Source organism: Salmo salar, chromosome 15, assembly GCF_965601325.2.
Source record: "Salmo salar chromosome 15, fSalSal1, whole genome shotgun sequence".
Taxonomy (NCBI): Eukaryota; Metazoa; Chordata; class Actinopteri; order Salmoniformes; family Salmonidae; genus Salmo; species Salmo salar.
Genome location: NC_138305.1, coordinates 81,562,525 through 81,580,086, shown reverse-complemented (window position 1 = coordinate 81,580,086; position 17,562 = coordinate 81,562,525). Strand labels below are relative to the sequence as shown.

The window sequence follows — 17,562 nt, the reverse complement described above, 5'->3', positions numbered from 1 at the left end:
GTAGTACTAACACACTACAAACAAACCCACCCATCCACATTGAACATCCACACACTCCCTGACCTGTGTGTGACTTTGATTCCAGAAGATACAATAGCTAGACTGTTGCTGCTAGTCCTGGGGGTGACGGTGACAGTGACCCCCATGCCACTGAAGTCGTCCTCAGAGTCGTCGCGTGGGGTCCTGGCCCCAGCCTGGCTGAGGTTCCTGGGGGCCGGTACAGGCTGGTAGCCATCCTCCAAGTCTACAGCATACAGGTCCCCTCCTATCTCCATCTCCACAGAGCGGGAGTAACGGTTACGGGCGTAGCTCTTGATGGCTTTCATCTCTGTCAGGAGGAGGGCAGGGTGAGTTAGTGGAGGGATTGCTACAGTCAGTATATAAACCCTATCAGGCCCTATGATACTCATTAAAGGTGAAATATGTAGAAATCACTCCGCCATTTACTGGTTGACAAAATTCTATCATGTTCACCTAATTTCAGTTTATGTGACAAACCAAGCAATGTATAGTGTACAGTAGAGGTATTCAAATCTTACCCTACAAGGTCCGGAGCCTGCTGGCTTTCTGTTCTACCTTATAATTAATTGTACACACCTGGTGTCCCAGGTCTAAATCAGTCCCTGATTAGAGGGGGAAAATGAAACCACAGTGGAACTGGCTTTGAGGTCCAGATTTTTATTTGAGGGGTGTAGAGAATCATTGAACTATATACACTACCGTTCAAAAGTTTGGGGTCACGTAGAAATTTCCTTGTTTTTGAAAGGAAAGCAAATTTTTTGTCCATTAAAATAACATCAAATTGATCAGAAATACAGTGTAGACATTGTTAATGTTGTAAATTCCTATTGTAGCTGGAAACGGCAGGTTTTTTTTATGGAATATCTACATAGTTGTACAGAGGACCATTATCAGCAACCATCACTCCTGTGACAAATCAGAACAACAGTTTTCAGCTGTGCTAACATAATTACAAAAAGGTTTTCTAATGATCAATTAGCCTTTTAAAATGATAAACTTGTACTAGCTAACGTGCCATTGGAACACAGGAGTGATGGTTGCTGATAATGGGCCTCTGTACGCCTATGTAGATTTTCCATAAAAAATCAGCAGTTTCCAGCTACAATAGTCATTTACAACATTAACAATGTCTACACTGTATTTCTGATCAATTTAATGTTATTTTAATGGACATAAAATGTGCTTTTCTTTTAAAAACATGGACATTTCTAAGTGACCCCAAACTTTTGAACAGTAGTGTGTGTATATATATATATATATATATATATATATATATATATATATATTTTTTTTTAATAACTAAACACGCATTGTATTTTTAGCTGTTTGAAGCTGGTGTGCAAAACAGAAAGTAAAAAGATGCAAAAGCTAAACTTAACCACAGAAATCATAGAAATAGGGAACATAGAACAGACCTGCTACTTATCAGATTTGCTTTCAAGTAGAATGACAGATTACATTTTCATGTGAATTTGGCCGGGTCGCCCACAAAGTTACACAACCTTTCAATAATGACTCTGGGTGAAGGTATTATTGTCTCCACTAGGTGACGCCCACATTCCACATCAGTGACAAGAAGTGAGACTGCGTTCATGCAAGGTTGGTTAGATTACTCGTTGGATATTACTGCATTGTCGAAACTAGAAGCACAAGCATTTCGCTACACTCGCATTAACATCTGCTAACCATGTGTATGTGACAAATAAAATGTGATTTGATTTGATTTGGTTGAGTGAGTGAGGAACATTTTGTAAAGCAGAATTCTGTTTGTGTGACAAGAGTGTTTGTGTATGTAACACATTCTTTCCACTCCACTTACTCTTCTTGGAGAGCAGCTTCTTCTTGTTCAAGGTGCTGAGTCTGAAGCTGGGGTACTGGTCACAGTTACAGCCACCGTGCTCTGTGTTGCGCTCCGCCTCGCGCTGGGGGTAGTACTTGGACTTGATGTTGGCAGGGCCATCCTTCCGGGCTGCCGACATGCTGGCCATGCCCTTGCACTTATACAGCCTCATCTTTCCTGTGGCATCCTCCAAACACTGCCACTTCTGCAGGGAGACAGAGGAGAGGGGGACAGAAGTTAACGCTGAGAGAAACCTATAGTGTGTCTTTACACACACACACCGTGCTCCTCGAGGTGAAATTACTTGCAGGTGGAAACAAGCGACGCTAAGTAGCCTCAAATTAACGTCCATTCGCCCATCTGTGATGTTGTTTCACCTGCAATTAACAGGTGATGATGACAAACCATGGCACGGCAGAGAGGAGAGGACCTGTATTTGACAAGATGCTAGTCTCTTCCTCTTCTCATATCTGCTCCCACACCGTCCCATTCGTTCATAATGAACAGGCAGTTACAGTACAGTAGTGTACACAAACAGAGTACCGAGCAGGGCCGCTGCAACTCCGTCTCAATCTAATTATGATACAGAGTCTGTTGACACTTTCTCTGTCAGTGGTTACTTGTGAAATTACAGAGAGAGCTTTCTAATTAACATACTTGATGTCAGATGGGGAAAAAAAGAGTAGACGTGTCAAAGAGGAAATCCAGCAGGATCCAAGAGAGAATAAGAGAGCCGCTGACAGTGAGAAATGACTTTCTACTCCAGAAGAGACAGGAACAAAAAGAAGTGAGAGTGGGGGAGATTGATAGGTTGGATACAGAGACCCCTCAGGAACTTCTGTTCAATGGTCAACGTTGTTAAGATAGATCTAAGAGCTTGAAATTGCAGGTGTGTTTGATCTGACAGCTAAAGAACTGTCACACACACTCCCCCAATGTCTGTCATTAGCGAGGTGGGGGGGGGGGGGGGGGGGGGGGTGTTCATGTGTGTGTGTCCTGGGGGGCATAGCTATGGCAACAGACCTGACTCAAAGCCTAATCACCTGAAACACAGCTCTTCAGTTTCAAAGCTTGGTCCTCCTGTCTGTCTGTCATTGGGGACAGAGAGTGATAAAAGCACCTGTCTATCCTGTCTACACCCACTGAGAAACCAACCTGCAGGGTATATTCTCCGCTCCTTCCCTATACCTCTCCAAAAGAACAAATCCCAGCAGCTCACTATCTCTCTACACCAGCAGGTGATCAAGAAGATACAGAGCCATTTTAAATAGAATCTCAGACATACCAATTAACTGATACTTAACGAGGTGAAATGCCAAGAAGAGATGGATGATTGGAAGTGACTTACAGTGCATTCGGAAAGTATTCAGACCCCTTGACTTTGTCCAAATGTTGTTACATTACAGCCTTATTCTAAAATGGATAAAAAATATTTAAAAAATCCCTCATCAATCTTTCTCCTATTCTTCTCTGCAGATCCTCTCAAGCTCTGTCAGGTTGGATGGGGAGCGTCACTGTACAGCTATTTTCAGTTCTCTCCAGAGATGTTCAAATCGGGTTCAAGTCTGGGCTCTGGCTGGGTCACTGAAGGACATTCAGGGACTTGTTCAGAAGCTTCTCCTGCGTTGTCTTGGCTGTGTGCTTAAGGTTGTTGTCCTGTTGGAAGGTGAACCTTTGCCCCAGTCTGAGGTCCTGAGCGCTCTGGAGCAGGTTTTCATCAAGGATCTCTCTGTACTTTGCGCCGTTCATCTTTCCCTCGATCCTGACTAGTCTCCCAGTCCCTGCCGCTTAAAAACATCCCCACAGCATGATGCTGTCACCACCATGCTTCACCGTTAGGGATGGTGCCAGGTTTCTTCCAGATGTGACGCTTGGCATTCAGGCCAAAGAGTTCAATCTTGGTTTCATCAGACCAGAGAATCTTGTTTCTCATGTTTAGAGAGTCCTTTAGGTGCTTTTTGGCAAACTCCAAGCGGGTTGTCATATGACTTTTACTGAAGAGTGGCTTCCGTCTGGCCACTCTACCATAAAGGCCTGATTGGTGGTGCTGCAGAGATGGTTGTCCTTCTGGAAGGTTCTCCTATCTCCACAGGGGAACTCTGGAGCTCCTTCAGAGTGACCATCGGGTTTTTGGTTACCTCCCTGACCAAGGCCCTTTTCCCCCAATTGCTCAGTTTGGCCGGGCAGCCAGCTCTAGCAAGAGTCTTGATGGCTCCAAACTTCTTCCATTTAAGAATGATGGAGGCCACTGTGTTCTTGGGGACCTTCAATGCTGCAGAAATGTTTTGTTACCCTTCTCCAGATCTGTGCCTTGACACAATCCTGTCTCGGAGCTTTACGGACAATTCCTTCAACCTCATGGCTTGGTTTTTGCTCTGACCTGCACTGTCAACTGTGGGACCTTATATAGACAGGTGTGTGCCTTTCCAAATCATGTACAATCAATTGAATTTACCACTGGTGGACTCCAATCAAGGATGATCAATGGAATCAGGATGCACCTGAGCTCTCATAGCAATGGGTCTGAATACTTATGTAAATAAGGTATTTCTGTTTTTTATCTTTAATACATTTGCAAACATTTCTAAAAAACAGTTTTCACTTTGTCATTATGGGGTATTGTATGTAGATTGATGAGGAGTATTTATTTACTTAATCCATTTTATAATAAGGCTGTAACGTAACAAAATATGGAAAAAGTCAAGGGGTCTGAATACTTTCCGAATGCACTGTGTCAACTGTCAAGAGTCTTCATATGTCTTAAGTGTCTTCAGTCTAGAGTGTTATGCTTGTGGATCTGTGAGTCTGAGTGTGTGTGTTACTGGGAATTTGACTGTTAATTCAAGTGTGACCATATAATGTGTGTGTGTGCTGGCTGCCTACCTGTCCCAGCTGTTGGCAGGGTGTCTGGTACTCTGCTCTCTGGCACAAGTCCTTGACCCGCTGGTACTTAGGCAGGAAGTTCTCCTCCTGGGCCACATCCTTCCCTGGAGGCGCATCACGTATGTGGAGCAGCTTCCTGTGAAAACACACACACACACACAGTTATGGAACTATACTGAACAAAAATATAAACGCACCATGTAAAGTGTTGGTCCCATGTTTCATGAGCTGAAATATAAAAGACAGCAGAAATCCCATACGCACAAAAAGCATATTTCTCTCAAATGTTGTGCACAAATTTGTTTACGTCCCTGTTAGTGAGCATTTCTCCTTTGCCAAGATAATCCACCCACCTGATAGGTGTGGCATTTCAAGAAGCTGATTAAACAGCATTGTCATTACACAGGTGCACCTTGTGCTGGGGACAATGAAACGCCACAAAATGTAGTTTTGTTACAAAACACAATGCCACAGATGTCTCAAGTTTGGAGGGAGCATGTAATTGGCTTGCTGACTGAATGAATGTCCACCAGAGCTGTTGACAGATAATTTTATGTTAATTTCTAATGCTAATTTAATTTCTAATGTTCATTTCATTTTAATGTTCATTTCATCACAGTGCATGTCAGAGCAAAAACAAATTCATGAGGTCAAAGGAAGTGTCCGTAGAGCTCCGAGACAGGATTGTGTCGAGGCACAGATCTGGGGAAGGGTACCAAAACATTTATGCAGTATTGAAGGTCCCAAAGAACACAGTGGCCTCCATCCTTCTTCAATGGATTACGTTTGGAACTACCAAGACCCTTCCTAGAGCTGGCCGCCCGGCCAAACAAGCAATTGGGAGAGAAGGGCCTTGGTCAGGGAGGTGACCAAGAACCCGATGGTTACTCAGAGCTCCAGAGTTCCTCTGTAGAGATGGGAGAACCTTCCAGAAGGACAACCTTTGCAGCACTCCACCAATCAGGCCTTTATGGTAGAGGGGCCAGACTGAAGCCACTCTCAGACCATGATTCTCTGGTCTGATCAAACCAAGGTTGAACTCTTTGGCCTGAATGCCAAGCGTCACGTTTGGAGGAAACCTGGCATCATCCCTATTGTGAAGCATGGTGGTGGCAGCATCATGCTGTGGGAATGTTTTTCAGAGGCAGGGACTGGGAGACCAGTCAGGATCGAGGGAAAGATGAACTGAGCAAAGTACAGAGAGATCCTTGATGAAAACCTGCTCCAGAGCACTCAGGACCTCAGACTGGGGCGAAGGTTCCCCTTCCAACTGGAGAACGACCCTAAGCACACAGCTAAGACAGCGCAGGAGTGGCTTTGGGACAAGTCTCTGAATGCCCTTGAGTGGCCCAGCCAGAGCCCGGACTTGAACCCGATCGAACATCTTTGGAGAGAACTGTAAATAGCTGTGCAGCGACGCTCCCCATCTAACCTGACAGAGCTTGAGAGGATCTGCAGAGAAGAATGGGAGAAACTCCCCAAATACAGGTGTGCCAAGCTTGTAGTGTCATACCCAAAAAGACTCGAGGCTGTAATCGCTGCCAAAGGTGCTTCAACAAAGTACTAAGTAAAGGGTCTGAATACTTGTGTAAATGTGATACTTTCCGTTTTTTTTATTTTATACATTGCAAACATTTATACATATTGCAAACATTTCCAAAAACCTGTTTTTGCTTTGTCATTATGGGATATTGTGTGTATATTGATGAGGAAAAAATATACATTTAATCAATTTTAGAATGGCTGAAATGTAAAAAAATGTGGGAAAAGTCAAGGGGTCTGAATACTTTCCGAATGCACTGTACGAATGCACTGTACGAGGGTGTTTTTTTGGTGTTGTGTGCAGTTTCTCTTGCTTTCCTCTGCATCTTTGCATGACAGCTGGTTTGGGGGACTGGGCACTTTTCTAACCTGGGGGGTACACTGTACGTATGCTTGACTGTCTCTGCAGTGCTTCTGACTGAGTTTGGGAGAGGGTTGAGGGCTTATTTTCCTCTGCTTGAATGGGCTGGGTAACAGTCTGTCTTATTGTCACTTGTGCATCAGGCAGTTTCAACGCAGAAAGTGGCCAAAAGTGAAGAAGCCCATGGGGGGAAAAAAGTATTGAATCCATTTCAGAATAAGGCTGTAATGTAACAACATTTGGAAAAAGTCAAAGGTTCTGAATACTTTCCGAATGCACTGTACGTCCAACCGGCCTAACAACCGCAGACCGTGTGTAACCACGCCAGCCAGGACCTCCACATCCGGCTTCTTCACCTGCGGTATCATCTGAGGCCAGCCACCTGGACAGCTGATGAAACTGTGGGTTTGCACAACCGAAGAGTTTCTGCACAAACTGTCAGAAACCGTCTCAGGGAAGCTCATCTGTGTGCTCATCGTCCTCACCAGGGTCTTGACCTGACTGCAGTTCAGCATCGTAACCAACTTCAGTGGGCAAGTGCTCACCTACGATGGCTTCAGGCATGCTGGAGAAGTGTGCTCTTCACGGATTAATCCTGGTTTCAGCGTGTATGGCGTAGTGTGGGCGAGCAGATTGCTGATGTCAACATTGTGAACAGAGTGCCCTATGGTGGTGCTGGGATTATGGTATGGGCAGGCATAAGGTACGGACAACGAAACACATTTTATCGATGGCAATTTGAATGCACAGAGATACCATGACAAGATCCTGAGGCCATTGTTGTGCCATTCATCCGCCACCACCACCTCATGTTTCAGCATGATAATGCACAGCCCCATGTCGCAAGGATCTGTACACAATTCCTGGAAGCTGAACATGTTACAGTTCTTCTATGGCCTGCATATATCCAGCAACTATTGAAGATGAGTGGGACAACATTCCACAGGCCACAATCAACAGCCTGATCAACTCCATGTGAAGGAGATGTGTCGCGCTGCATGAGGCAAATGGTGGTCACACCAGATACTGACTGGTTTTCTGACCAAGCCCCTAGCTTTTTTTTAAGGTATCTGTGACCAACAGATGCATATCTGTATTCCCAGTGAAATCCATAGATTAGGGCCTAATGAATGTATTACAATTGACTGATTTCCTTATATGAACTGGAACTCAGTAAAATCATTGAAATTGTTGCATGTTGCATTTATATTTTTTCAGTGTATATTCACTAGGTTGTTACTGGACGGTCCTAGATGCTAATTAGTCATGACAATATTCTGTAAACCGCAGCTTTGCCTGATTTGGTTTGATATCAAGTATCAGTAGGGTAATATTAAAGGCAAGAAACTCATTAAATAATGAGGCATTGAGACTTCCCTATTCCATACCCTATTACACACAGATGGATGTAACCAGATGACTTAATTGGTACACAGAGACATTAAAATAAACTGCAGTATGGTTATTTAAAACAGTGACATTATTACTTGTGACTCACCCTCTCTCCACCAGGAATGAGTCTCTCCACACCTTCCCCTTCTTGTTCACCTGGAACCTGAGAATCATGAGGGAAAGGACAAATCGATCAGCCATCTCCTTCATTGACCAGGTTCTACATTCAGAACGCAATGTAACGCTTGAGGAAATGAGAATTCCTTCACTCTGTAGAGCAGAAGCCTCCAGTGATTACAAAATGCAACAGGTTGGAAGGGAGATCAAAACCAGCCCTGGGTCAAATTATCTCAAATGAAAATCTATTGATACCACACTTCAGGTGTTCTTTAGGAAAAGGATGGGGGAAAAGAAAGTGATCGAATGTAGAAGAAAAGAAAGTGTGTGGAATAAATTGGTCTCTTGTCCGGGTGCTCTGACCTTCTTCTGGCCGGGTGTTCAGATATGAGTTATCGATCCATCGGCCCCCGCACTGCTCCCTCCCTCTCCCTCCCTTGCCCTTTCTTTCTTTCTCCATCTCTCTTCTTTCATTGCCTTTTCTCTCGGTCTCCATCTCTTTCTTATCTCTGTGAGGGGTATTGGCATCACAGCCAGCAGCAGTGACCCAGCACAGGTCTGCTCTCCTCCATCCCACCCAGTCTCTTGTCCTCCTCTCTTCCAAAAACCCATCCCCACAGCCCCACATCAGGCCAGCGAGCCTCCCAGCCTCCTCTGCCTGCCAGACAATTTAACAGGCTGGCGAGTCCATCTCTCCCTGATTGCAGCTGCAGAGCTGGAAGAGAGAATAGAGAATCCCTCAACACACACACACACACACACACACACACACACACACACTCACTCACTCACTCACTCACTCACTCACTCACTCACTCACTCACTCACTCACTCACTCACTCACTCACTCACTCACTCACTCACTCACTCACTCACTCACTCACTCACTCACTCACTCACTCACTCACTCACTCACTCACTCACTCACACACACACACACACACACACACACACACACACACACACACACACACACACACAATCATCCGCTGGTGAAAGACCTTCACTCGATGGCGTTGGCAGGGAAGCTCCTGTAGTTATTACCACAGGTCCCTGTTGACACATCTTGGAAGAATGGAGAAGGATTATTTCATATTTTCTTTGATTCTTTTTCATTAACGAAAGCAATATCCAAGCTGGGCAGGAGGAAAAGGTGTCGCTGGGATGTGGATGTAATCTCAACGGATGCCATGGTAACCTGGCAGGCCGAGCCAGGTCCAATGATTGGTGCGGTGCCACAGTTTTGAGGAAAACTCATTGGTCAAACCCAGGTGTTAGATTTGGCTCTTGTGCAGTGATTTTAGTAGAGCAGGAACCCTGAGGGAACTCACACCTGTCAGTGGCCTGTGCCAATGTATGACTCACAATAATATAAATCACCTAGAGGATATATAGCTACTTCTATCAGTGATCTATGGCCTGCCAACATACAGAATACAGATATTATATGAGTGTGCCATAAAATATCCATGGGCAGGATGTTTCCCTACCCTTTTGGCTCCATATCCCACCTGTTGACTGGTCTCTCTATGTCCAGCAGCTTGAGGATGGACTTGCCGTCCATGTCAGGAGGGACGTCCATGCCAGCGATGTCCAGGATGGTGGGTGCCAGGTCAATGTTCAGAACCATGTGAGGGTTGCTATGGAGAAGCAGGGAGAGATAAGGGGATAAAGGTCGTTACCAGGCATCGTCAGATGGTATCTGGTCAGTTAAAGTCAGCTGATAAGAGAGAGGGAGAAAGGGGTCTGTGTGGAGAGAGAGACAGAGACAGAGAGAGAGAGAGACAGAGCGAGAGAGAGTAGAGGAGGCAATGGATGATGACAGATCATAACCTTGTGAAGCTGACAAATAACTGCTCCAGAGATCTAGGCAGGAGGGAATATGACCCTCAGGACAGAGAGAGGAAAGGAAGCAGGGGGGGGGGGGGGGGGTATTTAAGGGTATTTAACCCTTAAGGCGCCAAACCCGAACGAGTGTGCTTGCATACTCCCTCAAAAGGCAGCTTGGAAAGGGGAAAAAAAGCGGCAATAGTGTTTGTCCATTTTGAGACACTGTTTTCCTCAAAAAAGTCAGAATTAATCTAAGATAACTCAAGAAATCTGTCATTAATTCAGCATTTTTTTCAGAGGAGATCTTAGTCAAGCAATTTTACATCTAACTCAGCTGTTTGGTGCAGTATTTCTCAATAAGAAAATGTGCATGAAAAAGAGTTGTCTCTCGTTGAATGACAACAAAGACGTCATTGAAGAATCCCTACTGTTGACCAATCACTGATGAAGGGGAGTAGACTTCAGCTACTGACTTTGGCTTGCCTCTAGAAAAATGTACGTGTGCCCGAGCAGCAGAAAAACACAGTTACAGAAGTCCAAAATGAACAAAAACATCACAAAATGTTTCGGCTGGGTAGCATGCGGACGCCTTTAGGCCCTCTCCCCCCTCCCTAAATCTTCCCCCCACTCCATCCACTTTTTCACTAACTGAGAAATCCCATGATCTCCTCGTGAAACGGCTTTTGCTGTCGTAATCTGCTTTTCCAGGGAACAGAGTGCAGAGACACCCTGCCAGTGGTAAACAACACTAATGCCCAAAACCTTGTGTCAGACTAAGGGTAGGAGAGAAAATGAGAGGAGAGAAGGGGAGAGGAGAGGAGAGGAAGGAGAGCCAGAGGATTGGAGAGAGGTGGGTCCAGGTTGAAGCTGGGGTAGGGTGATGACATAGAGCAGGAGCACAGAGGGACATGGGTAATGGTCTGAGTGACCTGTCCTCTGGCTCTACAGGACTTAGCACAGAGTGGTGATGATAAACCGACTATCTAAATCAGAGGTGTCGAATCCGTTTGATTAAAAAATATACTTTAAAATGACTAAAACCAAATGTAAACTGTGTAGAAACGATAATGAACCTACGTTGACAGTTTCTTGACCGTGTCCAGCTTATTAATAATCACCCAAATGAAAGCTAGACAGTCAAGGATCATAGAAAATAAAAACGATGGATAGAGAACTATTTTTTGCTAATTTTGACAGCAAGAAAATATAACCAATTTTGAGCACGGCCATCCGGACCTCGTTGAAGACTGAATGGCAAAATGAGTTTGACACCCCTGATCTAAATCATCCAAGCTGGATCAGTACTGGGTCTGGAGAAACAAATGAGATCTGTCTCGGTCCGTCTGTCTCGGTCCGTCTGTCTCGGTCCGTCTGTGTCTGTCTGTCTGTCTGTCGGTATGTCTCTGTCGGTATGTCTCTGTCGGTCGGTTTGTCAGTCTGTCTGTCTCTATTGGTTGGTCTGTCTGTCTATATTGCTTGGTCTGTCTGTCTATATCGGTTGGTCTGTCTGTCTCTATTGGTCTGTCTGTCTGTCTGTCTGTCTGTCTGTCTGTCTGTCTGTCTGTCTGTCTGTCTGTCTGTCTGTCTGTCTGTGTGTCAGTCGGTCGTCTCTGTCTCTGACGGACTGTCTGTCTCTATCGATCTGTCTGTCTCTATCGATCTGTCTGTCTATTGATCTGTCTGTCTCTATCGGTCTGTCTGTCTGTCTGTCTGTCTGTCTGTCTGTCTGTCTGTCTGTCTGTCTGTCTGTCTGTCTGTGTTGGTCGGTCTGCCTCTGTCAGTCAGTCTGTCTGTCTGTCCGTCTCTGTCGGTCAGTCTCTGTCGGTCCGTCTCTGTTGGTCTGTCTGTCTGTCTCTGTCGGTCTCTGTCAGTCCGTCTTTGTCAGTCTGTCTCTGGCGGTCTGTCTCTGGCAGTCTGTCTGTCTCTGTCAGTCTGTCTGTCTGTCTCTGTCGGTCTGTTTGTCTGTCTCTATCGGTGTGTCTGTCTGTCTGTCTCTATCGGTCTGTCTGTCTTTGTCTGTCTGACTGTCTGTATGTCTGTCTCTGTTGGTCTGTCTGTCTGTCTCTGTCGGTCGGTCTGTCTGTCTGTTTGTCTGTCTCTGTCGGTCTGTCTGTCTGTCTGTCGATCCGTCGGTCTGTCTCTGTCGGTCGGTCTGTCTATCTCTGTCAGTCTGTCTGTCGGTCTATCTGTCTCTATCGGTCTGTCTGTCTCTATTCGTCTGTCTGTCTATCGGTTTGTCTGTCTGTCTGTCTGTCTCTGTAGGTCTGTCTGTCTGTTTCTGTCGACCTGTCTGTCTGTCTCTGTCAGTCGGTCGGTCTCCGTCGGTCAGTCGGTCTGTCTTTCTCTGTCGGTCAGTCTGTCTATTTCTGTTGGTCGGTCTGCTGTGTTTCTGTCTATCTGTCTCTGTCGGTCGGTTTGTCTGTCGGTCTATCTGTCGGTCGGTCGGTCTGTCTGTCTGTCTGTCTCTGTCTGTCTGTCTTTCTGTCTGTCTCTGTTGGTCAGTTTGTCTGTCTGTCTCTGTTGGTCAGTCGGTTTGTATGTCTCTGTCGGTCGGTTTGTCTGTCGGTCTGTCTGTCTGTCTGTCTGTCTGTCTGTCTGTCTGTCTGTCTGTCTGTCTGTCTGTCTGTCTGTCTGTCTGTCTGTCTGTCTGTCTGTCTCTGTCTGTCTCTGTCTTTCTGTCTGTCTCTGTTGGTCAGTTTGTCTGTCTGTCTCTGTTGGTCGATCTGTATGTATGTCTCTGTTGGTCGGTCTGTATGTATGTCTCTGTCGGTCAGTCTATCTGTCTCTGTCGGTCGGTCTATCTGTCTCTGTCGGTCGGTCTATCTGTCTCTGTCGGTCGGTCTATCTGTCTCTGTCGGTCGGTCTATCTGTCTCTGTCGGTCGGTCTGTATGTCTCTGTCGGTCGGTCTATCTGTCTCTGTCGGTCGGTCTATCTGTCTCTGTCGGTCGGTCTGTATGTCTCTGTTGGTCGTTCTGTATGTATGTCTCTGTCGGTCCGTCTGTCTCTATCGGTCTGTCTGTCTCTATCGGTCTGTCTGTCTCTATCGGTCTGTCTGTCTCTGTCTGTCTGTCTGTCTGTCTGTCTGTCTGTCTGTCTGTCTGTCTGTCTGTCTGTCTGTCGGTCTGTCTGTGTTGGTCGGTCTGCCTCTGTCAGTCAGTCTGTCTGTCCGTCTCTGTGGGTCAGTCTCTGTCGGTCCGTCTCTGTTGGTCTGTCTCTGTCGGTCTGTCTCTCTCTGTTGGTCTGGCTCTCTCTGTTGGTCTGTCTGTCTGTCTCTGTCGGTCTCTGTCAGTCTGTCTTTGTCAGTCTGTCTCTGGCGGTCTGTCTCTGGCGGTCTATCTGTCTCTGTCGGTCGGTCTATCTGTCTCTGTCGGTCGGTCTATCTGTCTCTGTCGGTCGGTCTGTATGTCTCTGTCGGTCGGTCTATCTGTCTCTGTCGGTCGGTCTATCTGTCTCTGTCGGTCGGTCTGTATGTCTCTGTTGGTCGTTCTGTATGTATGTCTCTGTCGGTCCGTCTGTCTCTATCGGTCTGTCTGTCTCTATCGGTCTGTCTGTCTCTATCGGTCTGTCTGTCTCTGTCTGTCTGTCTGTCTGTCTGTCTGTCTGTCTGTCTGTCTGTCTGTCTGTCTGTCTGTCTGTCTGTCTGTCTGTCGGTCTGTCTGTGTTGGTCGGTCTGCCTCTGTCAGTCAGTCTGTCTGTCCGTCTCTGTCGGTCAGTCTCTGTCGGTCCGTCTCTGTTGGTCTGTCTCTGTCGGTCTGTCTCTCTCTGTTGGTCTGGCTCTCTCTGTTGGTCTGTCTGTCTGTCTCTGTCGGTCTCTGTCAGTCTGTCTTTGTCAGTCTGTCTCTGGCGGTCTGTCTCTGGCGGTCTGTCTGTCTCTGTCAGTCTGTCTGTCTGTCTCTGTCGGTCTGTTTGTCTGTCTCTATCTGTGTGTCTGTCTGTCTCTCTATCGGTCTGTCTGTCTTTGTCTGTCTGACTGTCTGTATGTCTGTCTCTGTTGGTCTGTCTGTCTGTCTGTCTGTCTGTCTCTGTCGGTCTGTCTCTGTCGGTCGGTCTGTCTGTCTGTTTGTCTGTCTCTGTCGGTCTGTCTGTCTGTCGATCCGTCGGTCTGTCTCTGTCGGTCGGTCGGTCTGTCTATCTCTGTCAGTCTGTCTGTCGGTCTATCTGTCTCTATCGGTCTGTCTGTCTCTATTCGTCTGTCTGTCTATCGGTTTGTCTGTCTGTCTGTCTGTCTCTGTAGGTCTGTCTGTCTGTTTCTGTCGACCTGTCTGTCTGTCTCTGTCAGTCGGTCGGTCTCCGTCGGTCAGTCGGTCTGTCTTTCTCTGTCGGTCAGTCTGTCTATTTCTGTTGGTCGGTCTGCTGTGTTTCTGTCTATCTGTCTCTGTCGGTCGGTTTGTCTGTCGGTCTATCTGTCGGTCGGTCGGTCTGTCTGTCTGTCTGTCTCTGTCTGTCTGTCTTTCTGTCTGTCTCTGTTGGTCAGTTTGTCTGTCTGTCTCTGTTGGTCAGTCGGTTTGTATGTCTCTGTCGGTCGGTCTGTATGTCTCTGTTGGTCGATCTGTATGTATGTCTCTGTTGGTCGGTCTGTATGTATGTCTCTGTCGGTCGGTCTATCTGTCTCTGTCGGTCGGTCTATCTGTCTCTGTCGGTCGGTCTATCTGTCTCTGTCGGTCGGTCTATCTGTCTCTGTCGGTCGGTCTGTATGTCTCTGTCGGTCGGTCTATCTGTCTCTGTCGGTCGGTCTATCTGTCTCTGTCGGTCGGTCTATCTGTCTCTGTCGGTCGGTCTGTATGTCTCTGTTGGTCGGTCTGTATGTATGTCTCTGTCGGTCCGTCTGTCTCTATCGGTCTGTCTGTCTGTCTCTATCGGTCTGTCTGTCTGTCTGTCTGTCTGTCTGTCTGTCTGTCTGTCTGTCTGTCTGTCTGTCTGTCTGTCTGTCTGTCTGTGTTGGTCGGTCTGCCTCTGTCAGTCAGTCTGTCTGTCTGTCCGTCTCTGTCGGTCAGTCTCTGTCGGTCCGTCTCTGTTGGTCTGTCTCTCTCTGTTGGTCTGGCTCTCTCTGTTGGTCTGTCTGTCTGTCTCTGTCGGTCTCTGTCAGTCTGTCTTTGTCAGTCTGTCTCTGGCGGTCTGTCTCTGGCGGTCTGTCTGTCTCTGTCAGTCTGTCTGTCTGTCTCTGTCGGTCTGTTTGTCAGTCTCTATCGGTGTGTCTGTCTGTCTGTCTGTCTCTATCGGTCTGTCTGTCTTTGTCTGTCTGACTGTCTGTATGTCTGTCTCTGTTGGTCTGTCTGTCTGTCTGTCTCTGTCGGTCTGTCTCTGTCGGTCGGTCTGTGTGTCTGTTTGTCTGTCTCTGTCGGTCTGTCTGTCTGTCGATCCGTCGGTCTGTCTCTGTCGGTCGGTCTGTCTATCTCTGTCAGTCTGTCTGTCGGTCTATCTGTCTCTATCGGTCTGTCTGTCTCTATTCGTCTGTCTGTCTATCGGTTTGTCTGTCTGTCTGTCTGTCTCTGTAGGTCTGTCTGTCTGTTTCTGTCGACCTGTCTGTCTGTCTTTGTCAGTCGGTCGGTCTCCGTCGGTCAGTCGGTCTGTCTTTCTCTGTCGGTCAGTCTGTCTATTTCTGTTGGTCGGTCTGCTGTGTTTCTGTCTATCTGTCTCTGTCGGTCGGTTTGTCTGTCGGTCTATCTGTCGGTCGGTCGGTCTGTCTGTCTGTCTGTCTGTCTCTGTCTGTCTGTCTGTCTGTCTTTCTGTCTGTCTCTGTTGGTCAGTTTGTCTGTCTGTCTCTGTTGGTCAGTCGGTTTGTATGTCTCTGTCGGTCAGTCTATCTGTCTCTGTCGGTCGGTCTGTATGTCTCTGTTGGTCGATCTGTATGTATGTCTCTGTTGGTCGGTCTGTATGTATGTCTCTGTCGGTCGGTCTATCTGTCTCTGTCGGTCGGTCTATCTGTCTCTGTCGGTCGGTCTATCTGTCTCTGTCGGTCGGTCTATCTGTCTCTGTCGGTCGGTCTGTATGTCTCTGTCGGTCGGTCTATCTGTCTCTGTCGGTCGGTCTATCTGTCTCTGTCGGTCGGTCTGTATGTCTCTGTCGGTCCGTCTGTCTCTGTCGGTCTATCTGTGTCTGTCGGTCGGTCTGTATGTCTCTGTTGGTCGGTCTGTATGTATGTCTCTGTCGGTCCGTCTGTCTCTGTCGGGTCTGTCTGTCGGTCTCTGTCGGTCAGTCGGTTGGACTGTCTCTGTCTGTCTGTCTGTCTGTCTGTCTGTCTGTCTGTCTGTCTGTCTGTCTGTCTGTCTGTCTGTCTGTCTGTCTGTCTGTCTGTCTGTCTCTTTCGGTTTGTCTGTCTGTCTCTGTCGGTCGGTCTCTGTCCGTCTGTCTGTCTGTCTGTCTCTGTCAGTCTCTGTCTGTCTGTTGATCGGGTCTTTGTCTTTTTGTCTGTCGGTCAGTCTCTGTCTGTCTGTTGGTCTCTGTCGGTCTCTGTCTGTCAGTCTCTGTCTGTCGCTGTCTGTCTGTCGGTCGGTCGGTCAGTCTCTGTCTGTCTGTCAGTCTCTGTCTGTCGGTCTTTCAGTGATCTTATGGAGTCATAAGGGGGGTAGATCAGCTATATAGAGGATTCAGAGGATTTGTATTTATACATTTGACTTAATATATGTATGGATGTAAGGTTCAGTCCCACAGGGGTTAAGTCATCCACTGTAGCCATCCGAGTAAAGATAATACAGCCATACCACACACTCACCCCCACCTCACACACACTTACATGGCTCCTGCCTCCACGTTGGGCCCTCGGATGTAGAAGGGAACTCGGATGTCAAACTCATAGGGCATGGACTTGCCCTTGACCAGTCCAAACTGACCAACGTGGTAGCCATGGTCAGCTGTGTAGATGATATACGTGTTGTCCAGTTCTCCAGTCTCAGCCAACATGTTATACACCTAGAACACAGAGCAGATATCTTCCAAACCTGTCTCAATAAACAATGGGGTGTGTGTGTATCCTCTTCTAGGGCCATGGAAAGGTACAGATGAAAAAGACATTGAAGGAATGATATATAACATATATGTCAGTTAGCAGACGCTTTTATCCAAAGTGACTTACAGTCATGCGTGCATACATTGTAGTATGGGTGGCCCCGGGAATCGAACTCACTATCCTGGTGTTGCAAGCGCCATGCTCTACCAACTGAGCCATACAGGATCCCTTGGAGGGGTGCAGGTAGGGGGCGCTCTAAGCTCACCTTCTCCACGCTGTCATCCACAGAGAGCAGGGTCTGCAGCCTCTTCCTCTGTAGCATGTTGGTGAACTCCATGTGGATGGGCTTCATAGCCCCAGTGTAACGCATGATCCAGTGCTTGTCTGGGTTCGGAGCATAGTTGTAGCTGGGAGTGCTGAGAGAAGAGACCGGGGAAGTGTTCAGAGAAGTTAAGTGTCATCGTATTGACATTGACAAAGTGTCTTTGAAAAGTTTTTGACTTCGTACCCCTTGAGTTTTAATTAAGCTTTAGGTGCTTAAAGAGTAGCCTACCATGAGTGGCACAAAGTCTCTGCCATAATTAACTATTGTCCCAAGCACAGCATTAAAGGGTCATGGATGCCAGGTA

General features: G+C 47.0%; 1 protein-coding gene across 8 annotated transcripts in view; it reads right to left on the bottom strand.

Annotated features, from left to right (window-relative positions):
* LOC106572085 (extracellular sulfatase Sulf-2-like) overlaps nucleotides 1-17,562 on the bottom strand; it is a 182,589-nt gene that overhangs the window by 8,163 nt on the left and 156,864 nt on the right. For 4 of the 8 annotated variants that reach the window (XM_014145901.3, XM_014145907.3, XM_014145903.3 and 1 more), the window contains 7 exons: nucleotides 17,199-17,349; nucleotides 16,721-16,896; nucleotides 9,647-9,796; nucleotides 8,146-8,202; nucleotides 4,745-4,880; nucleotides 1,841-2,066; nucleotides 31-328 (listed from right to left, as the gene is read on the bottom strand). In XM_014145901.3, coding sequence (XP_014001376.1) covers nucleotides 31-328; nucleotides 1,841-2,066; nucleotides 4,745-4,880; nucleotides 8,146-8,202; nucleotides 9,647-9,796; nucleotides 16,721-16,896; nucleotides 17,199-17,349 — 1,194 coding nt within the window. The remainder of the gene's footprint in view (nucleotides 1-30; nucleotides 329-1,840; nucleotides 2,067-4,744; nucleotides 4,881-8,145; nucleotides 8,203-9,646; nucleotides 9,797-16,720; nucleotides 16,897-17,198; nucleotides 17,350-17,562) is intronic. The other 4 variants (XM_014145906.2, XM_014145908.2, XM_014145904.2 and 1 more) reach the window with 3 other exon arrangements.